The 23,973-nt window shown below is 37.9% G+C and overlaps 2 protein-coding genes across 2 annotated transcripts in view; one reads left to right on the top strand and one right to left on the bottom strand.

The window, feature by feature from the left end:
- Positions 1-23,973, bottom strand: part of rdo (reduced ocelli) — a 62,135-nt gene that overhangs the window by 19,390 nt on the left and 18,772 nt on the right. Inside the window, exon 3 of the mRNA XM_064690724.1 lies at positions 16,213-16,233. The gene's annotated coding sequence lies outside the window, so the exon portion shown is untranslated. The remainder of the gene's footprint in view (positions 1-16,212; positions 16,234-23,973) is intronic.
- Positions 15,168-15,858, top strand: LOC135434211 (eukaryotic translation initiation factor eIF1-like). The gene has a single exon (XM_064690709.1). The coding sequence runs from the start codon at positions 15,381-15,383 to the stop codon at positions 15,711-15,713; it is 333 nt and encodes a 110-aa protein (XP_064546779.1). The 5' UTR covers positions 15,168-15,380; the 3' UTR covers positions 15,714-15,858.

The raw sequence follows: 23,973 nt of genomic DNA, 5'->3' as shown, positions 1-23,973 counted from the left end.
ATCGGTTATGTCGGGTTGCACTTGTAATATTCAAGTGGAAACTTCTCCAAAATTTCTGCAAAGTGCCAGCAAAAATTATCTGAAAGTTTAAATTATTTAACTAACAAATGTTGGAACAACTTAAATTTTTAAAATATATGTGCGAATTTTCCAACTTATGAAATTTCTTAAAATATATATTTAAAATCTAAATGTCACAGCAATGATTACCTGCCACAGCTCTTAACTCCTCTGGTACATGAAAGAAAACTTTGGTAGTATTTAAGTCAAACCTTTCAATTAATAAATTGGTCAAGATTAAAAAAAATTAAGGGTTTCCTTTACTAAAGTATTGATATAAGCTTTATATATCAAAAGCATGAAATAGCTTATAAAAGTCACATTTTTTAAAATATCCAAAAAAAAAAATACAAAAAAGTTGTGCACACAAAAGCAAACTTTTTGTCAGCCGGTTATAGATTATCCCAGCAAATGTATAAATCGCGCAAAATGACTACATAATTTATCATAATTAACCACAGATATATTTCATATTTATTATAACAATAAAGAAGCGGCAGCTTCCAGGAAAGTTTAATTTCAATAGTTTTTATTTCGCTTGCTTTAATGCTGTTTAAAACAATTTCGCGTGGAATCCAAAGGAAGCAGGTTTGCTATATATACTGATTTATTTAAATGCACTTTGTGCATGGGAGAGATTTAATATTTAATGCATTTTAATGTCACTTGAGCTGACAACGCACATTACATGGGATTTATTTTAATTCAATTGCCATTGCAGTTGCAGTCGAAGCGCTTTTGTTTAACTTTGGTCTAGTAAATGTTTTCCAAATCATGCAAATTTCTCGTTGCGCAACAATAGTTTGTACATTTTTGTTAAACTAAAGAATTATTTTCATATTTTTGTTTATAGCTTGACGTAACTTATTTGCAGAACTAAGCACATGTAGTTGTAGCTGCTTATAAATGCTAACGATAGCTTTGAATGAAATTCAATGAAAGCCAAAAACAAAAACTCGAAACTTTTTAGCATCAAATTGTTTTCGTTTTTATATTTGAACAATTTAAAGTTTGAAAGTCAAGAAAGACAAGCCGTTGAATTTAGCCAGCCGGAAAAGTTTGCGATTTGACAGTCGCAGTGAGAGCTGCAGAGAGAAAGTGCGAGCGGGGAAGTGAAGTATACAAAAGGGTTTAAGGCGCCAATTTGTAGATTACAAAAAAAAAAAAATAAAAGAAAACAGCAAAAGAAAATCCCGTGGTGTATAGTTTTTCCTTAACTTTTACAGCCTGAAATCTTGGCTTTTCTCGCCTCAGCCTGAGTTGGTTGCAAACTTTTTCACGAGCTCTTAAATTGCTGTAGCAAATAAAATTGCCGGAATGCGTTGAAGCACACTTGAGACGGTCTGGTCTGGGCGCAGCTACAGCAGCATCATTGTAAAAGATATTTCCATTTAAATTTATCATTTTTTAATGAGACACTTAATTACTGGCTGGCAAACAGCATGTTACAAATAATGCTACAACGCTAATTGTTTCCGCTTGCTCATTTTGCTGCCCCAGAGGCTGCCAAGAGCTGCTCCACCGCACACATATACATATAAGGCTGGCAGCACTCATCCAGCATAGAGTAGAGCATCTCTGTAGCTAACAAGCCCAGACGACAACGCCACACAAACACACACATACACACACACGCACACTGAGACCGAGAGCCGGGCATAAGGAGAAGCTGCCGTCACCACATTGTTGCCCCACGTTATTGTTGTTGTTGGCGTTGTTTTTGGTGGCATGAGGCAGCTTTATATCATTTTGAAAGAAGGTAGCCAGAAATTACAACATCGTTTGTGTGTGCTCGTGCTGGTCACAAACGGTGGCACGTGCGGCGTCTGGGCTGGCAGCTAAGTCGTCTATCTTTCCACCGCATGGCAGCCTCAGTTGTGCGCCAAAGACTCTCACACACACACACATGCACACTCACTTCATTAGACTTGTTTAATTTAACTTATTTTCCTACAATTGCGGCGATCCCCAGGCATTTCATTAAATCTCAGACCCAAAGCTGTCAACTATTCCAGCACGAGGCTTAAAGCTGGCAACACTTTGTGATTCAAATAATATTGAGCTTAGGCAGCAACAACAGCAAAAACAACAACAACGACATCTACAGAAATCAAAAACATCTGTTATTTTGTGGGCAGATTTAATTGTTGTTAATTTGCGTTGAAGTAGCAAATGCCTCCAGACACGTTGAATATCTCTGGGTTAAGATTTCAAATTATTTTGAAGCTATTAATATGGATTTTATTGAATTTCTGTTTGGGGCATATTGCATGCTCATCTTAATCTAATTTATATTATGCAATATTGTGGCTCTATTAACAAATCTATTTCAGTTTGACACGTTTGCCATTTGAGCTTAACACCAGCTGCCAGCATTTAAGTGACATATTTGAAGCAATTATAGCCGGAGGCTCAAGGACAGAAAAATATAAAAGAGACATTCTATAATTAATATGTAATTTTCCTCCTGCCTTAAAATTCTGAGACTTAAGTCTTACTTAATACAATTTAAACATAACACAAGCCCATATTTATTTTATTTATAAAGCCCTAAATTATTAAATTTTATACTTTTAGAATCTTTTTATCAGCTTGTAGTTTCTTCTTGGCATAGTTGAAATAAATACGTTTAAATTATGTTTCTGGGCATCATATGCAGAAGAGCACAAAAATGCAACAAACTATTTGAAAATTTCAACAAAAAAGGAAAAACCCTTTTCTCTGCAAATTTTTGCAAATAACAAACAACATTATTTTAATTTTCTTTTTTTACCATTTTTATTAAATTAACGATTGCAAAAGACAGTTTGAGAACAAATAGAAATTGTTGGTAAAACTGTTGAAATTTCTATAAATAATATTTCGAATTATTTACAATGCGAAATGAAAATAATGCAAGCAATCCATTAAACAGCAGACATGGCCCTGTGAAATTGGAAAGCATCTGTCAAGGTCTACAAATCGAACGCCCCAGCCAATACTACAGTATTTATTATGGCCTATTGGCATTAAGCAGGTTGATGGCCCACAGGCCAACGCAGTGCAAACATATCATTGAAAGAGCGCAAATAGCAAACATATTATTGACATTTTATGGTTGGAAATTTCATGGAAAAACAATAAAAAAAAACTAGTAAGAGGTTCTAGTCGGCAGCTCCAGACTAGGGGATACCCTGAACCCTTTCTTCTTTCAAAAGGCGATAGGTATAAAATGAAAGATACTTGATATATGTATGTATATATATACTATTCTAGGAGCTACATGTCAAGTTTGGTGATTTTAGCTCTAATTATTTACCAAAATTGCTCAAAAAACTGGATTTTTAAATCGATTTTTAACGATTTCTTGGAAACAGGGCAAGTTATCGAATATCGCGCGGGTACTAGGAGGACCTTCAGCTAAAATTTCAAGTCTCTAGCTCTTATAGGTTCTGAGATCCTTGCATTCAGACGGACGGACGGACTCGACTCTTGATGCTGATCAAGAATATATATACTTTATGGGGTCGGAGATGCTTCCTTCTGCCTGTTACATACATTTGTTCAAATACACAATACCCTTTTTACCCATTTTCAATGGGTTCAGGGTATAAAAAGAGGGAAAAGGGTAGCTGGTAGGACCAACACGTGGGAGCAGGGAATCTGCAGCAGCGGCACGCACGAGTGGTGCGAGTGGCTCGGCTAGAGGTGTGGGGCGGTGGGTGGGCGCACCACAAGTCGATTAACAGTTTGATTGAGTTTTCCTACATGCTCGTCTGTATGAGCTGCGGCATTTCTGGTTGATATAATGCGGTTGATGTGTTCAAAAGTCAATACAAAAAGGGTGACAACGGCAGCAAAAAATAAATTTAATTTAATGGAAAAATGCCTCTCTCTCTTTTCCAGTGGGTCGTAAAAAATGTTATGCACTCCATAATAATATTTTGCGAGCTCTAATATGGCCAAGGAAATGCCAGGGACAACAGCATCCTGGAGATGAAAACCGTAATTAAAAACGAGAAAAATATAAATATATATATGCTCGGAAAAGTTGCCAGCAGAGGTTAAATATAGTCCGACGACCCCCAAAGGCCAACTGGCATTTTGTCATAAATATTAAAGTGTGACACAATGTGCTTTCAATCACATAAACCAACCGAAGCGAGAGCACAGTCCTTGGCATGCTTTCCACTCGCTGCCCCTGTACAGGACAGGGTAGGGCAGGGCATGGTAGGGCACGGGGCGGGACCTCAGGAAAAATTATTTTACATTACAAAACAAAATATTTTCAATGTCGCTTCGCATTGATAAATTAGCTGCGTCCAAGGGTCAAATGCAAAGCTGCAAACATTTTCAGTTTGTAATTCTTCAATTTTCAATAGAAAACATCAGCAGCAGATGCTTTCAGACTTTGAACAGGGCATTGAAGCCAGGACAACGGTGCAGGTTGATTGATTAAACTGATCTGCGGACTTGCAAAAGCAAATAAGAACGCTCTGAGTTACCCTGTAAATACGCGATTTCCGTTCCGTAATTCTTTAATAACTTAACAACAAAACTAAAAAATACACAAATACTTAATACGCTTTTCATGATATCATATTAATATTTGCATATATTTTAATTTGTAAGAAGACTGAGCTTATATGTCTAATTCACGATTACAGGATATATTAAAATAGCAGTATGCAAATTGATGTTTAATTTTATAACACCCCGCGTCAAGTATGACACAGTTATGTGCAAGGGTCGTCAACGAATTGATAAATTAATGAGCATTTTGACATTTCAATTGAGTTGAATTGAAAAATTCGTTTTAATGACAGGCAAAAATGGCAGCGAGATAGAGAAGGAGACAGAAAGAGAGAGAGAGAGAGAGAGAGAGAGAGAGTGTGATGGGGGGGGATAGAAAATATTTAACAGAATGGGCAATCGGAAGCTTCATGACATTTTATTGGCATTTATGGATGGCAGTGTAGGGTTGTTGTTGATGACTGCCCAAAGTTTGGCGCTATGCATAAATTATTGAAAAAAAAAAGGAGAAGAAAAAGAAAAATGATTAATTGCCCGCTTTTGACATTTGAGTGTCTGCCCGTGGGGGTTCGCACTTGGCTGGCTCGTTTTGGGAGGGTTGTGGTAAAAATGAATTTAATTGAAATAATATTTTTGCGTGAACTTTTCAAGTGAAAGGCTGCCAAAAGGGTGCATGAATTTAAAAAAGCCGCTGGTATTTAATTAATTTTAGGTATTTATTGGCACTAAATATTAGTTAGCTTCAAGAATTTATTGAAAGTTTTGTAGTTTACTATTAGGCTATAAGCTCTAGACCGAAAATGGCAGCGATTATATTTAAGCTTCAATTGTAGCGTTAATTAATCAGTTCTAAGCCAACCACGTGACTAACTTTAGGAAGGCACTTATATATGAGACCAAAACGTAACAATGCTATCATATTAATTATGATGAGTTCATGATTAAGAGCAGCTTTTGGCCGTGGCCTTTGCTAACTAATTAACACACATTTATTAGCTGTTGTGCAGCTGTATAGATAAGCGCGCGTAAAATCATAACACGAGTTAGGGGAACGCATCGCTCATACGCCATGTGGGCCATGTGGTGTCTGCGGTAGTCGAATAAAGTTCGGATCTATGATTTCATATGTGCTTGTGTGTGTGGGTGTATATGGCAAAGGGCTCAGTTAAAGCCATGGGCTTAAATGAAAATCCCCAACATTGTTCATTTTGCGCACTGCAATGCTCAAGCCGCACGGGGCATGGCGGAGGACGCACACACGCGTGCAGGTCCTTAAAGCGCTTACTGTCGTCCCCAACGAAATGAGTTTGTTAGCTGCGTAAACTGAAATTGTTAACACTTTTGAACAGCTCGGCTGCTCGACCATTAGCCTGGCTCCCCTCGCAGTCTTAATTAAAAACTACAAGTACTATTCATAGTTTTTTCTTGATTTTTTTTTTGTTCACTCGACGCTGCTGTTAACATTTCTTCAGCTCAAATGCGTATAATTTCATTTTATGACTGACACGAACACATACAAGCCGCACTGTACGATGATTAAAAATTCAATTTTGCTGGCGTTAAAAATTAAATAATTTATGTGGCACAGGAAGTAGACTATAGGACATTGTAGGACTAGGCTTTAATGTGGCTGAAAAGAGTTTTGTTGAATTTAATTTTCTTTTATAAATAGCTACGCCCACATTTCTGAACAGATCTTAGAAAACTTTCTTTAGAAAGCTAAATGTACAGAAATTTCAATTCAATTAAAACATACTCATTTCTCTCTAAAATATTTCTTGTAAAACCCAATTGTGAATTGTATTCCAATTTTTTCTGCACTACAAGTCGCAACAACTTCTCAGACCCGAGTCGCTCGAATGCCTCGGCTATTTGTTAGCCAAAACACAAAAAAAAGGCCTCGGGCTGAGCATCAGTCAAAATACAATTCAATTTTGCTTAACAAAAATGTATGCCTTATTTTGTTGCTCTTTCTGGTCCCGAGCACCGGCAAAAAGTTCACTGATCTGAAAAAAAGGGCCAAGTTATTTTATAAAATTTCATCTGGCAGAAAGACGCACAGGCTGCGACAGCGGGACAGACCGACAAGCAGCCAGGCGAATGGCAGCATAATTTTCATTCAATTTCGCTCATTCGTTTAGCATTTGGCTAGGTTTCTGGCCCAGGGCCTAGGTCTGCTCATGGTGCTATTTATTTTTTGTTTGCCAGGCTTGCTGCATTCATAGCTATTTATGTGTTTATCCACTTAGAAATTAAGCTATTTGATTTGCTGCTAAATGAGGCATTTTGTGCAATCATTTGCATTGACTTCTTTAGACATATTAAACTCCACGTGGCCGCAGCGCACCCAATCAAACGTTGCATTAAATCAAACGGTTGACTTGAGCTCTACAGAAATACCGCGTGTTAGCTTCATTTAATCTTTTCAAATAATACTTTTAAAGCTGGGAAATTTAAATGATTAGATTTGTGAATTCACAATCAGTTAAGCGCATGATGTTGTATATCATTTAATGGCCAATAGATCTAAGCAAAACTTATTTTTACAAATTTCAAAGCTTGGAATGCAGAATTAATTAAGAGGTCAAACCATGACCTAAGTGTCATGAGGCATAAGAACCAGTTCAGTTTGCACAAAGTTAAGTCAATTTAAAGTCGAAGAAGTCCTTGAAGTACCTAGAAGCACCTTATCTTAAGCTTAAGACCTCCATGACAAAATTGTATACGCGATCTCATCTTAAAAGTCGCCTGAAAGTCATGATTAAATCGGTACAAAGACTACATTTTGATTCAAATGTACAACAACTTCGCCAAAGATTTTAAGCGACATTCATATTTTGGCATAACCTGACCTGGTCTATTGTAGTGTATATTATAATTGAGCACTAGTAACGCAAGGAAAACTTTATTTGTTTTTGTTTTCATTTTCATCTCACTTTGCGTGGAAGTGCACTTTTAGCGCAAAAATTTCCTTTTCTTGTTGCAGACGCTTCCTTTGTTCAACGCCTCGACGACGAGAACGCCGCAAGGACGATGACGATGATGCGATGATGCGACGAAGACTGAGGACTGGGACTGGGACTGGGCGGGGCATGGGGCGATGCTTTGGGTCTGGTGGTTGTCGGTTGTCGTTCCACTTAGCCGGCACTAGAGTGTTAAATCGCATAATTATGTCTCTCATGGCGCGCACTTCACTAAACTGCAAAGTTTTTTTCCGCTGCCTTTGGCATCGCTTGTTCTCGCGAGTTTTCTTGTTTTTCATTTTTTTCTTCTTTTCTTCTTTTTCTTTTTTGCCAGTTTTTCCCTCTTTAATCACATATGAAACTACTTGCCTTTGTAATATTATGCGAATTTTCTTTCCTTTGCTTTTGTAAAATATTCTTTGGTCATATGTTTGCTTTGTCATCTGCAGCTCGGCGTAATTAAGTTTTATATGTACGGCTTACAGTAAACTCTCCCTTTGATGTATAATGGGTATAGAAAAAAAGTTTTACTTAATGACTGAATCAAGCAAAAGTTTGCGCAACTTTTTAGCATACATTAATGCGAAATAATTTGCATATTTGTAAGCCACACTTGAAGCCAAGTTAAAAGTATGCCGCAACTATTCGACAAGCGCATGCCAAAGCACTTTAATTGCTACGCCTAGTCCAGGAGAGGTTACAACAACAAAACAGCAAAAAAGGGAGGAGAAACGAGAAAAAATGGCTTGTAATAAATCTAAGCACAGCAGCGGGCATAAAAATGCGAGTATTCCTCAAGATAAGCCAACTACAGGCGCTTATCTAAGCGTAAATGCCATGCCAAATCCCTTGCCGACAATTTGAAACATTTAAAGACTGAGGCTGAGATTTGGCCATGACCAACAGCAAGTTGCCGTATTCCCTTTAGTGTGCGCCCTGTTATGCTCATGATGGACGCTGTTAATCTATAAATAAAAACATATAAAAAAAAACATATAAAAAAAAATAGCAGCGAGCGAGTGCACAAATCCTGGTAACCAACTTGAGTCCATTTTCTTTTGGCCAAAAACTGTTGCGTTGCCTTAGTTGATAAATTCCGTTTGTCCCGTTTCCGGGGTGAAAGTACATTAAAGGTATTAGGCTGACAGATGCCTTACACAGCTGTGTGTGTATTGGAATATATTATTCGGCATACGTATCTATGCGCAACCGTACGACATTACGCATACGCCATGTACGACGAAAGCTGTTTGATTATTTTCCGCTCTGTCAGGCTACAGATATTAACTTTCAATTACTTAACTGCCTGACTGTTTGTGTCAAATACAAATACCGTATTATGAATATAAATGTCATAAATGCTGTTTGCCTTAACTCACGCTGTGACAGGATTTCAGCTCTGTTTAAACAGTTTTCTGCGCCTTTCATGGCTTCTTTTCTAGCTGCCTTTTAATGTCTAATCAAATAACATGCTTGCCTCGCGCTCAAACAAACAAAATTAAAGACGCCCGCGCAACGCGGCGTATACGCAATGCATAAACGTCAAAGTAAAATTTCGCAAAATTCCGCTTGAATTGCGCTCTGATGAGCACAAAACGTGGCACTGTCTGAGCGGGTGGAGAGGAGAGGAGAGGAGGAAAGTCAGGCAAAGAGAGCGGATGTCGTGTACAGTTAGCGCTGAAATCTGTAAATTGCAAAAACATGTTGAATGCACAAGTGTGAGCTCACTTTTATACTTGCTTCAGTTGTTTTTGTTGTTGTTGCTCTTGCATGACTGATGAATGAGCTGAGCGTATGTGAGTGTGTGTGTGTTGCGAATCACTTGTGCATACGAGTCAAGTATGAGCATATTTGTGTGTGAGTGTGTGTGTTTGGGTAAGTTAACCACGAAACTGTGCCCTGCTCGCGCATGTGGAAGCAAGGAGTAAGGAATCCAAACAAAGCATTGCCAAAAAAAACCGGCTGCGAGCATTGTCAGACAGCTGCGAGGCCAACTGCCAGTTGCCATCATGTGCTCAGTCCTCGGGAACAATGACAAACATTGAGTGACCCGAATTGCAGCTGGATTGAGTATGCCTTTTTCGTTTACCTCAACAGCACACAGTTCAATTGTCCTGAAGCAAAGAATGTACGATAAATAAATATATATATATATATATATATATATATTCCTTGCTACAGCTAATTGCACTTACTCATTTGGAAGGGAACAAAGGAGGTATCTAAACTAAAAGCAAATTTATGTAACAGGCAGTAAGAGACATTTCGATGTGATACAATATAAATCACGAAAATTGAGCCCATCCCTAGCTTAATTTTTTGTTTTTTTTTTGTAATTGTTTGCCGAGTGCCGTAAAGTTAATGTAAATTTAAATCCATTTCTAACAAGAGCAAAATCCAGACTTTGTGTTTTTATTTTTTTCTATCTTTTTCCGTGTACTAAGAATTGAATATAAGATATACATTTTGGGAATTTGCTAGCATTTCGGCAATATAATAAAATTGTAATTTGATATAAACAACTTGAACACATATATAAAAAAAAAAAAAAGAAAAAAAAAACTGAATGAAAAGAATAGAAAACGGAAAGCCCGAAAGAAGTCTCAGCAAAGGGAAACAGCTTAAAATGCTTACAAATTTTCATGAGAGGGTCCCTTAAAAAACATCACAACGGCCGCAGGCATCATAAAAAATGAACATTTCAAAAGCCGAAAGTTGATGTTGAAATGTGCAAACATAAAACAGCCGCCAATTGATTGAGATGTAATCAAAAGAGCTATCCCTAAAAACAAGAACAAGAATATAAAAACTGGACAAAAAAATTCATAGGCAAAAAAAAACCCAAATAGGCAGTCAGAGAATATGACGGTACAGAAAATAAACTTACATTCCAAAACTAGGAGACATGTCTCTCAGAGCTTTTTCCGAATCAGTTTTGCAGAAGCATATGCGTCTTAGTGCAAACGTTAACTGAGGTTAAATGTGCGCCCCATTTGAGGCACATACATCAGGGCAGCACAAATTTACCAGCTAAATTTATATATGCGCATGACTAATTTGTGAATCAGATGTGTATATACACATACATATGTATAGGGTATATACTTAATGTCTCTCCTTTTGATGCTGCGGCTGAAAAGTTGCGGCATTCATATTTTATTAGCCACAAGTCAGTAAGTTTCGGTCATTGCTCAGCGCGCTCTAAACAATTTATTAATCAAATAGGGCCAAGACAAGACACACAAACACACACACACATGCAGACACACACACTCACAGCCAAAGCCAGACCGGCTACAGTGTGTGCGCACATATATTATTTATGTGTCATGTATGTGTGACAAATTGTGCCTGGGGCCAAGTTTTGATGCCTGTTCCTTACGTTTATTGTTGTTGGTTTTGTCATGCTTCGCAGGGGACAACAACTGCCGAGCCAGAAACAGAAACAGCTCGAGCTCAGCGTCTGCGTCCATGACGCCGTCTCAAAATCCCAACGTCTAGCCCAGAAAGTGTTACAAATTTTTACGGCATTTTCTTTTTGCATTTGGCAACGGTTTAAAGAGCCAAAGCAAAAGCCAACAGCATCTATTTTTCTAGTCAGAGCCAGAAAAAAAAAGGTCAACAAAACGCTCGAGGTTAGATGACAGCCAATGCAAAACTCTGGGTCCAGGGTGCAGGAGGTGTTCATTCAGTTTCAAAGGAAGTAGTAAAAAGTGTTTTCTTTCTTTTTTTCTTTTTGGTTTTTTTTGTTAGCTACTTTTACGATTTTGGGTTGGACATTCGCACACAAAAAAATGTATAAGAAAATGAAGAAGAAGACACTAATGTCGCTCATCTTTTATTAATATTTCTTTCAGATTTTTTTCCATCCTTTTTTTTATTTTTGTTTTCATGTGAACGCCGCAGGACGCATTTTAGTCCCGTGACATATTTTCGCCCACTCGACAGTTGATTGACCCACGCAGAAATCGCTTTAAGTTTTACACAGCTATCAATGGGTTGCTTTGTGAAATGCTTTCAATCCATTAATTTGGGGGTTCGATCAATTTAGTATTTACCCTGCATGTTTTTAGAAGTCATTGCTTCAACACAACCTGTTAACAGTCTGGCTAATTGGCTACAAGTAGATGGAGTTGTTGCCAACAAATAAAATGATTGGAAATCAGTTAGCAGACCGGCCCACATATCCTTGCCACCCGCTGCACATTCATCAATTCACTGCCTAGGCAATTGGCCAATAGGCCTCGGGCGGATCTCAACCAAAGGCGAACTGCCTGTCAAAGTAAGCCCCAACGTTAACCCGCTTTACATACATTTTGCATTCACATTTTAACTCATTTCTGCAGCGTCAGTTCATCGCTCATTTTCCATTTACCATGCGTGCTGCGCTTGAAAGAGATTTCACGGAAATTGTTTTTTAATGTAGCAGACAGTCTTAAACAATTTAACCCATATGTGTTCCTCTCTATATGTATGTGCGTGTGTGTGTCACAAAAAGTAGCCGAGAACGGTAAACTGTCAGCTATTTATCAATGGAAAATCAATGGGGCCCAAACCTTTTTTTTAACCTCTCTCTCTCTCGCAGCCAGCTTACCCAGCGTAAGTACTTTATGGTTTAGTGTGTCGTTAAAGGAAGCCACCCGAGGAGGGGAAAAAAAACGAGAAAATATAGTAAAATCATTTTCAGAACAACTGCGTGTCATGCGATAAAGCTGCGCAGGTAGGTCACACACACACACACAGAGACACGCTCATGCACATGCCAGCACGTGTGTGTACGTATGTATATTCAATTGCCGGCTCACATGCCACAACGTATTGTTGATGTGCCAATTCCGCTTGCCAGTCCCTGTCCAAAATGCTTTTACTAAACATCCGCTGCAATGTTTTGACATTGTGGATTACAATAAAAGCGATTTTGTTTGTTTGCATGACATGACTGTCTGACGGACGCGTTGACAGAACGCCTGTCAGATAGGTGATGGCACAAGAAATGACTTCGGCTACGTTTACGAATACGGATGTCCAAGGCATTCATTAGTTGCCCACTCCAAGTGCCGTTTATCACATGTCAACCTGCAATTTAACCTCATTATTGATTATGCCATTTGGCGGCCTGACTCGCGCTGCATCCATTTTGACACTCCATCGATGTGTGTGTGTGTTAAAGCGTGTGACATTTACACGCATTACTCGAAGTGATTTGGGATTAAGGATTAAGTTGTACGACCAAATTTAATAAATGCCCACACCAATGCTCAGGAAATGATCGTTGAGTAGGGGAATCAGAACTTAAACTATTTAAGGATTATAAAATTTAATCATCATTTTTCTTCCTTTTAAATTTCTACAACACCCTCTAGATTATGTTTATGAAGTGGAACATTCTTAAGCGACAAAGAGAGATAGAGAGCACATGCAATCCGTCTACTTACAAAATAAATAACTTGAACTCAAATAGTAAATTGATCAACACAGTTGTGGCTTATGTGGTTTGAGTTTGAAGTTTCTTGTGCTCCTTATACTTTTGCTAAGTTTTTTAATTTTCTAAAAAACAAACAAGCTTAAACCCATTTTGCTTCGTACGATTGCTATTATTTTCTAAGCTGTCTCGCAAAGCTCTCTATTATTATTTTCCAAGTCTAAGAAACTAAAGAACTCATGAAAATATTCTGCCTTCGTTCCTGTTATGTTTTAATTTAAAAAGATTTCTGGTTTAGAATTTCAGATAAATATTTTACGGTTTCCACAAATTTAGTTTAATAAATTCCCTTTTTTTTTCCTTATAAATTTCGTTTAAAATTTAATTTGCTTGAGTGAAATTATGAATCCTGACACATGGCTCAGCAGCATGTTAAAATTTGGCACAATTTGCGCAGTCATAAACTTAGGCAAGTAACGCCATTCATGCAAATTGCATTGTGTAATCGTCTACAGCAGCTTTTCAGCTTTGGCACAATCAACAGCAGCAGCCTCATGATTATCGTCAGGCTCATCAGAAGCATCAGCATTTGGCCAGGCATTATAATTATATAAAGAAGTGTATGCGCTTTTTACACAGAAAATAAAAAATAAAAAATACGAATAATAAAAATAAAACTGAGTTTACCTTTTTGTGCCTGTTTATGACAGCTCGCACACATTCACTGCGACTCTGTCTCCATGTGTGTGTGTGTGAGTGTTTTTGTTTGTACTCGACAAGCAACACTTGCAAGTTTTACGATTTTCAAATGATGTACGTACAAATTCATAGAATTTTATATTTTACAGCGCCCAAATGTATGCAGTGCCACAGTCCTGTATATGCAAGTAACCGGTTTTAGTTGTTTAGTGTGTTTTTGGGGTGCTCGTACGAGTGTGTGTATGTGTGTGTGCTTCCGTAATTTTTCATTATTTGCCACACGCTCAGCGCACAGTTTCCGCGGCGCATTCATCATATTTTCTGTTGGAACTTTATTTTGGCCGATGGGGCAAGTAAGCACACAGATAGATGACAGTCCGTATATCATGTGAAATGAGTTTTATGTTTGCTGCCATGATATAAGCAATTAAAACTGTGCACAGCATTTAATGCAAATTTGTTTGGCTGCCACTGCTTTTTCAGCTGATAAATTACCAATGTTACTCTGCATTAGGCAGCTGAATTTCTAGATTATTTCACGAAATAAAAACAAAACGAAAACTCCATCAGGCCACATGACAGGCTCATTATAATCGAAAGTCACACGGGTCTAGAAGGCAAAAACTTTTTAATTTAGTTTGATAAAGAAAATAATAGACCGTAGCAGGTGTGTTCCTGTGTGTGCGTATATCAAATGTGTGCATGTGATTTGGCAGAAACTTTTTGTTGCCTACTTTTCTGCGCACTCACTCACACTATATGCAAATTTTCTAATTTGGTTTTGTGCTTGCGTTGCTACCTTTTCCGTTGTATTGCTTTTCTCTATTTTGTTTTTTTTTCTTATACCCTGTACTCATAAAATAAGCATCAAGAGGGCGGAAGAGGTATATTTATTCGTAAGCCGAAATTTGAAGCCCGCAGAAAAGTTTGAAAAACTCTAAGCAAAAAAATACTTTGTAGATACTTCATTTTATGCAAACAAAGGGTATCACCTAGGAAAACAATCCCGTCTAACGTTTTTATTGCAACTTTTTTTCTTTTGCTTTGTTTAGCATTACGCTTTGGTTTTTACAACCGCAGAAAATTAATCAAGCAAAAACATATTTTTTTACGCAACAGCGCCTAAAAGCAGGCAATCGCTTGAAATACCTCTTGGTAAATTTTCTAAATTGAATTTATGTACTTTCCTGTTCGCATTGCGGCGCGCACAGAGCGTAAGAGCAGCAGGCACTTATTGAAGTTTATGTAGCCATAAAAGAAGTCTGTTCAATTTCATAAATTGAATAATAATTGCACTTTAAGGGAGGGTGGACGAAAATTTGTCTTGCTTATTGGCTTTAATTACCGCTGATGGAAAATTCACAGAGCTGCGCTAATTTGACAGGCTTCATTAGTTTTCAATGGACTGCTAATGAAATGAGACGAAAACTAAGTAAGCGGGCAAATCGCATTCAAAATAATTTGTTTGGAAATCATATTTTGTTGAAAGTCGTAGCAGGTTTAGCAAATGTTATCTCTAGTTCAGTGGTCAATTTAAATATTTTGGTTGCCATACAAAAAACAATAGTCATAAATTCCGATATACAGGCTAACAAAATATAAAAAAAAATTGAATCGTTCAGAAAAATCAGCAAAACAACAAAAAAAATAAAAAAAAATTCGTTTATAATTTTGTGCAACTTTTGGCATTTATTGCAGTATTCGATTTCTGCACAGCACTTCGCATGTCCATTCAGAATCTCAACTCGCGCGATCCATTCGCCGATGCCATCAAGGGACCAGATGATGACATTCAGGACGGTCTCGTCCACATACGTATCCAACAGCGCAACGGACGCAAGACTCTAACCACCGTACAGGGTTTGTCAGCTGAATACGATCTAAAGAAAATTGTGCGCTCCTGCAAAAAGGAATTCGCATGCAACGGCACTGTCATTGAGCATCCCGAATACGGTGAGGTATTGCAGCTCCAGGGCGATCAACGCGAAAATATTTGCCAGTGGCTAACTAAGGTCGGGCTGGCCAAGGCCGATCGCCTCAAGGTGCATGGATTCTGAGCGCGGAACACTGGACAAATAAAAAATCAATCGATGGGATTGTAAAACAAAGGACAACAAAAAACAATTGTTCAAAAGGAGTTTAATAATGCATCATTTTTAGTTAACTATCTGATTAAAAGTTTTACAGTTCTGCAGTGCTAAAGTCCACGTTTCTTTGTTTTGATAAGAAGTTATAATTTCATTGTTAATTCTTGTGTGGTAAGTAAGAAGTTTAATTTGTTCAAATTCATGTTACCATTAATTTTTGGTTTTAGTCGCTTTCAACCAACTATGTTTCACTTTACGTATTTTTATATAGTTCCACTATGTTAATAACCCCTTGTTAAAATTAATCAAATGATTTGAGCCCTTAGAAAAGGAAACCAATGGAAATTTTACAAGATGTTTAGGTCGTATAAGCTCATGAACTTAGTCTATTTGTATTCATATATTTATTTATCTTATAATTACTTTCCTATGCGTCTTATGATAGTCATAAACATTTATTTGCACTTACCTTTGCTATGGTGACACAAGTCTGCAAAATAAACAAGAGAAATATTAATGAAATTATATATTAATTAATTTCGTATGAAAAAAGTTTAGCTAACTTAAATTAAAGGCACATGTACTGATACACACATTCACACAAGCGGGCGCGTGTATAAGCTGAAATAAGCTGAAGCATTAAGATTCATGGCCAGTTTGTTTACGTGAAAGCCAAAGCCAAGAGCGACACTTGGCCGACTTTTAGAAATGAAGTGCTATGAATATATGTAGCAAAGGACACGCCCATTGGCCCACCCAATTACCTTGACAGTGCATCAGAAATGTCGCATTGAATACAAAAAATGAACGAACGAAAGCCACACAAATTGCAGGACCTTCTGCTTAAGCCAAGTAAGCTGGCTTAAAGGACGGCAAACAGTGTAAAGTGCCAAAGGGTCATTTTGACAAAATTTATGAAAATTCATAAATTTCTATGGCAGATTCGGCGAACAGGAGAAATGAAAGAGCCTTGCAGGCGGGTGTGAACGACAGCGCAATACTCCTTTCACACAGATGTATAATAGCCTTCGTGAGTGTTACAGTATCCATCCAACTGTTACTCAAAGGCAGTGAATTTCAAACTGTCACTAGTAGTAATATGGAAGCTGGGGTGCACAAAACTCATATACTCGTTTTCATTCTGTGTACAGTGTATACAAATATGTTTGCAAAATTCTGTGGATTCTTTATGTATGCCATTTTTGCGCATTTATATAATTCTTCTGTGGCTGCCGTTTATCATGGCCAGTGCCAGAATTAGCACAGCCAACTACTGTGCGCTGGCAGCCTGTAGCTGTGGGCGTTCCGCTAACATTACATACCAAAAGGGGGCGTAGCTAAGCAAATTGTTTGCATCAAGTCGCAGTTTAAATGGAACGACAACAGCACCAAGTAAATCCCAACAGCTGATGAACCTTTTAGTCCACTCGGCAAGTGGGCGTGTTAGCTAAAAGATTTATGCGCCTGTTTAGTTAGGCAATTCAAGAATCGGTGCGAAATTGCTTAACAAAGTGTAATTGCATTTGAATGCAACAGCAAATGCATCAAATACTTCATTTAAATTACATTAAGCAGCCCCCACAATGCCCGATGCCAACGGTCTTTGGAGCAGCACAAACTATCATTAGGCCGGGCCAAAGATGAGGCACGCAGCATTGGAGACGGGCAAAATTCAATTATGCTGCAACTTTTGAAGGCCTGCAGCCTGGAGCCTGCAGCCAGACGGCAGGCAAAATGCATGCCGAGCTGCTGCTGTTGCCGCCGAGAGTTAATCAGTTTTGCTAACTTCATTTCAGCCCCAACATAAGCAGTCAGCCAGCATAAAACCCAAAAACTTATGCCTGTGCCAGGGCAGAGCAGGCCAGCAGCAGCAGCAGCAGCTCCTCATCCGCAAGCCCACTCTTGAAGTGAATGCCAGCCAATTTCATGCACTGCAATCATTTAAAAAAGTTTCCGTTGCTGCCACTGTTTACTACTTAGACACGTTTGCCACGGCATTCAGGTGGCTGCTCGTGTTGCGCCTAAAAGCAGGCTGCAAAAAACAAGAGTTAATGCTAAAGAGCTTGCGGCTGCTACCTGGAAAAAGTTGCATATATCAACCGTAACTGAATAAATTTTGAACCTGAGAGCATTACGTATACGCAATTAGTTTAAAATTTAACGAGAAAGAAAGAAAAGCCTCGTTTGTTGGAAACTTTATGCCTTGGCCTTGATAAAAATATACTATTTTATTGTAAGACGCAACAAATAAAATTAAACCTTATAAATTATAGTACAGTTTTTTATTTTTATACCTCGTGGTATTTCGAAGATTTTAGTTAAATTATTTTTTCCCCAAATAAATTCCATTACTTTCTGACAAGAAACTTGTGTTTACCGTCATTCTATAATCAATTGATTCGCCCAGCTCAAGCATATTTCCAGTCTCGAGCAAAACTATTTCAGAAGCTCTAAGACAGGCTTAACAAATAAAAAAGTTGTCAACACAACTCAAATACCTGGCCAAGATATTTTAATATTATTTTATTACAATACCCAAGTGTATCAATATTTAGACAAAAAAGGAAAAGTTTTTAATGAACGTAGTTTTTAACACAGATAATGTAAGCTATCCATTCAAACTATAAACTTCTCAACTCTCTGAACTGTCACTTGGGATAAGGCTAAAGTGTAGATGAGGAAATATTTCGGCCTTTAATTTGTTCAACAAATCAGGCAAATTAATTTTGAGCCCTATTCTTCGTTAGCACTGCATTTTTATTAGCAATCCGATAAGCAAGTGCTGTACAGGTCAAAAGAGCTTTACAATTTTTATAAGCTGGAACCAATTGACACGTAAAAGGAATATTGGTCAACGTAGCAAAACAAAACTTAAATGAATTTGCTGCTCAAAAGCTAAAAATTATCTGGTGTGCTCTCCTGGTGCTTATTCAATTTGGCAATAAATCAGAGTCCACTTCAAAGAGCCAACAATTACAAAACAATTAAATTGTCACATTTAACGCCAGAAGGCAAACTTGGCCGATGGACAACTGAAAGCCAAGGCATACAAAAAAAAAAAAAAACTGAAAAAAAAATGCCCCAAGACAACCACAAAAGACCAACAAAATCAATGAAGTCCTGTCCGCTGCCTTTTGTCTCACTATACAGCGCCCTGCTCTCGTCCACAGTTCGCGTCCACTTCCGCTCTGTACTGTGCTCCGGCTGGCGGCCGTCGTAGAGGAAATGGAAAAAGTGCACAACTTGAGCATAATACGAACTTCGTTGGCCAGCGAATTGAATAGAATTGGTAGCAATGCGCTGCCATCAAGGCCAAATGGCCAACAAATCGAGCTCAGGACTGAACGTCTGTTTCCATTATTTATTTGCTGCAAATTAAAGCCAACCATTGGGCCCAGTGCCCAATACTGGACAGGGTATATTCCAAAGGGCGAGTCAAACCAAGTCAAGTGTCAGCATAAATGAAATTTCCCACCACAAACTTCCGGCATCGCAATGTGAACGGCAGGGCGCGGGCAGCGCTGGCTGCGCTCCTGCGAGCGGTGCTCTGCTGGTGGTTGTTAACAATGCATGTGCCTTAACACAGGCAAAAAAAGTAGAATAAAAACAATAACAAAAGGGGGCCAACGCTGAACTTTTAGCGGTTTCACTTTCGCTACCATCGACACACTTCGCTGGCCATAAAGTGCAACAAAACGTGAACATGACCAAATGCGGAGAAGGGTGCTGTTTGAGTATGTTCCAGCTCATAGAATGCGCACACAATTCAATTGCAACGTCACTTCCGCTTCCGTCAGATACCCTACAAGCGGCATATCCCCCCTTAACAAAGTAGACATCTTTGAGATTTATACCAGAAATAATTGTCTACAAAAAGCCAAGGCAAAAATCCAAATCTCGTAATGTGTGAAAGGATATAATATTTGGCCAGATTTGTTGGTATTCTCACTGTTTTATATATAAATATTTTATATCTAAATAATTAATAAAAATTAAAAAAGACTTCTGGAGATTTGCAAAAAAAGAGACTTCTAATAAAATGTTTTAAAGTGAATTATTTGCAAAAATTCCTTCACATACAAATAATCTTTGTTTTGCCTAATCTTATAGTTATGTAAGTTAGATTTATTATCGATTTATTTTCATTGTAAAGCTTTTATCAAACTCTAGCAATTCCAAATTTCACCCATTTTCCACCCAAAGGCGGGAATTTGATCGAAATATTAAAAATTTAGGACAGTTAATGTTGTATCCATATTTTTCCCAGCATCAGAGCTTATATCAAAAATTATTCAAGGGTATATCAGCTTCGGCTTTTAACATGAAACTTTTACTTTCTTGTCCATTACGAGCGCTTTAGCCCCCCTTTTGTGGCCGCACACAAATGAGCCGCATCATTTCCATTTTTTTTCTGCTTTTGTTATTTTTTGCAAATTGTGTAGGTGTGCGAGTAGTTAAATCATGCGAAAAGGAAGGAGAGGTGTGCAGTCAACTTACAGATAAAAAAAATGGCTGGGCATAAAAAACAACAACAATTTGCGCGAAGTTCAAGTGAAGCGTTGAATTCGTCGGGTTCTGTTCATTTGAGTTGAATTTGAGAGAGAGAGAGAAAGAAAGACGAGCTTTTTGCTTTGCTAACTTTTTTAATGAACTTGTTGATGTTGCGTGCTTGTGTGCGTTGCGCTTTATGTTGCCACATATTGTTGCAAGTGTTGTTGCTGTCTGTTTGCCTGTCAACTTATTTGCTCAAGTGCAGCGCAATGTGCGCAAATGCGTGCAATTGACTTGCTCGAACTCGAACATTTGGCATTTAATTAACTAGCGTACCACGAGTGGCATTAATTGTTAAAGTTAATTTAATTCAAGTGCTCTTTGTGATGTTACATTTTTGATTATTATGAGCTATAATTGCCTTAACAAGCAGCATATAATTGATTTTTAATTTAAATAAAAATTGATTTATTTATGCGGCGTTTGAAATATTTGTTTGGAATGTAGCCAAAGGCATTTACTTCGAAGCTCACATATTTTTCATAATTAAAACAATTCAAAATAAAAAATGTACTAAAAAACTATTTATTTAAAATTAGGTTTTGTTTTAAGATAAATAATATATTTATATTGTCAAAAATATAAATATTCATATAAATATATAAAAATTAAATTTATATAATTTTAAATGTCAAAAGGCTTTCATACTTTTTATTAAAAAATAAGCCAATAGCATTTGCAACAGCTTAATTCTGTACTAAGCCTCAGATCCTCATTAAATAAGTTTTCTTGCCACACCGCGTGGCATGCGCATCCCCCACTCCTCCCGCTTTGGAAGAGCTGTCCATACAATATGCAACACACTTTTCGTCATAAATTTTTGGCAGCTCATGATGCTCGCAGTTTGCCAAGCTCTAAAAATCTGGCCGCTGAATAATTAAATAAAATTTAATTAAAAGTGTCTAACTAAGCAAAAGCTGTTAGCGGTTGAACTGCTGCTGTTGCTGCTGCTGCTTTAAACCGCGTCTGCCTTGACGCTGACTAATAAATCAAGAGCGCGTGTTAACGTAACTGATATGCCAGGAAGTGCTAGGGGGTCCAAAGTGGGCCAAGCCCAACCTGTGCAGCTGCAATTCAATCTAGCGATATGGTAAAATTCAGCTAAGTGGTAACAAACACTCGTGTTTAGCGTGGCGTTAAGCTCGCAGACAACAAGCCAAATGCGAAAAACCAAAAGCAAAATGCAACAATTAATGTCATCAGCAACTGCAAATATGGCAGCAGCAGTTGCAGCCAGTTAAACAATGGCCAGAAGCGGTTAACAATGCCAAACACTGTTGCAGATTCCAAAATGCTTCAACGGTCACTCGCACACGTGTGTGTGCTTATGTGTGTCTGTGCATCTATGTGGGATTGTCGTCTGTATTTACATGTTGTTTGTCACGCTCCCTGGCTCTTGACGTGGCAATAAACAAACAGCAACAGCAACTACTGCAGCTGCAACGGACACTGCAAATCCAAGTGCATAACTTTTTGGCTTGTTTTGACTAATTGACAAAGAGCTGAGCAGTAGATGGCAACACAAATGGAAAACAAGTGTAAATATAGATAGATTAGCAAATTGGAAACCTTTATAGCTGACATATAAAATATAAATTTTAGTATGTCTAAAACCAATTAAAGGCTAGGTCTAAGGGACATTGGATAGTTAAGCACGTAGCTTTTGTGATTATGCTTCATCTCTATATATAAAACTCTTTGTCATGACTGACTGACTGACTGATTGTTGATCAACGCCCAGCCAAAACCGGACGAGCTAGGAAGCTGAATTTTCACTGTAGTTACTGATGAAGGTACACGCTAAGACGGGGTTTCCGGAATTTCCATGTGTGGAAAAATCGTACCCTCAAATATGCCAAATTGACATAAGCCGAAATTTCCCAACCCCATAACTCGGTCAAATCTCATCCGATTTTCACGAGATTTGTCTTTTTGTACATAGTTTTCCCTCTTGATTAGTCTGGCATTTAAATCTGACTACATAATTTTTGGTCGAAATTCATGTCAAAATCTTACTCCTACGATTCGTATACAGACAAAGGTCAAAATTTCTTACCCCCATAGCTCGGTCAAATCTCATCCGATTTTCCCAAGGTTTGGCTTTTTGTACAAAGTTTTCCCTCTAGATCAATATGGCATTTAAATTTGGCTACATAATTTTTAGTCGAAATTCATGTCAAAATCTTACCTCTAAGATTCGTATATAGACAAAGGTCCAAATTTCCCACCCCCATAACTCGGTCAAATCTCATCCGATTTTCACGAGGTTTGGCTTTTTGTACATATTTTTCCCTCTTAATTAATCTAGCATTCAAATCTGACTACATAAGTTTTAGTCGAAATTCATTTCAAAATTTTACACCTTAGATTCGTATATATGTAGATATGGGTCAAAGTTTCCCACCCCCATAACTCGGTCAAATCTCATCCGATTTTCACGAGGCTTAGCTTTTTGTACATAGTCTTCCCTCTAAATTAATCTGGCATTCAAATCTGACTACAAAATTTTTAGTCGGAATTCATGTCAAAATCTTACTCATAAGATTCGTATACAGACATAGGTCAAAATTTCTTACCCCCATAGCTCGGTCAAGTCTCATCCAATTTTCACGAGGCTTGGCTTTTTGTACATATTTTTCCCTCTAGATTAATCTGGCATTCAAATCTGACTACGTAATTTTTAGTCGAAATTCATGTCAAAATCTTACTCCCAAGATTCGTATATGGACATAGGTCAAAATTTCTTACCCCCATAGCTCGGTCAAATCTCATCCGATTTTCACGAGGTTTGGATTTATGTACATATTTTTCCCTCTAGATTAATATGGCATTCAAATCTGACTACATAATTTCTAGTCGAAATTCATGTCAAAATCTTCCTCGTAAGATTCGTATATAGATATAGGTCAAAATTTCCCAACCCCATAGCTCGGTCAAATCTTATCAGATGTTCACGAGGCTTTGCACTATTAATTAAGATAAATGTCTTAACTAACTGAAACTAACTTACACAGCAATATGTTTAAATTAGGAACTTACAAAAAACGAACAAAAATAAAACTCAACGTGTCGCCTAACTGGCAACTAAGTGAAATTCCCCAGATAAATAGCCGTAACATAGTTTGTCAATTACAAATGTGAGTCGTTGAAAATACTGAAATTGTGTCACATTTAGTAAATGCACTAATTAAGTTAAAACCTTAGCATTTACCTTGTAAGGACACTCGCTGCTTGGGTGCATGGTAATGGCAAACTCTTGTTGCCCAAGGCTGTGAGGCACATAAAAATATCATATGTCAACTGCAGGCTGCTATGCCAGCACTCTCACTCATTAAGCTCTTAACCTCGTTCGAGGCACACACAAACACACACAAACACGCACATACACGCAGACACACAGAGGGGAGGTGGAATAGCCAGGATATACGAACTGCTAGTGAGCGCTTTATTACCAATGTCGACACGGTTTGGTCCAACAACGGCATGGCAGTCGTTGCTTTTGTGTTTGCAGCAAGTTCAATGAGTTTTTCCGCTAACACACACACCCACAGACTCACACCCATACACACACATATTTCGCCCACTCTTTTTGTGCCCGATTTAAGCCTCAGTTTGTTGAAAAATTATGAATGTGTTGCAATCGCGCAATTCCTTTCTATCTTTTTTGTTTCTTGCTGCC

This window comes from Drosophila montana, unplaced genomic scaffold, assembly GCF_035044405.1.
Source record: "Drosophila montana isolate Dmon_TW-CO22-7 unplaced genomic scaffold, ASM3504440v1 contig_3282_1, whole genome shotgun sequence".
Taxonomy (NCBI): domain Eukaryota; kingdom Metazoa; phylum Arthropoda; class Insecta; order Diptera; family Drosophilidae; genus Drosophila; species Drosophila montana.
This window is presented reverse-complemented; position numbering and strand designations above follow the sequence as displayed.

Bases quoted from the DNA above. Each gene is read 5' to 3' on its own strand.
- LOC135434211 (XM_064690709.1), top strand. From the start codon at position 15,381: ATGTCCATTCAGAATCTCAACTCGCGCGATCCATTCGCCGATGCCATC.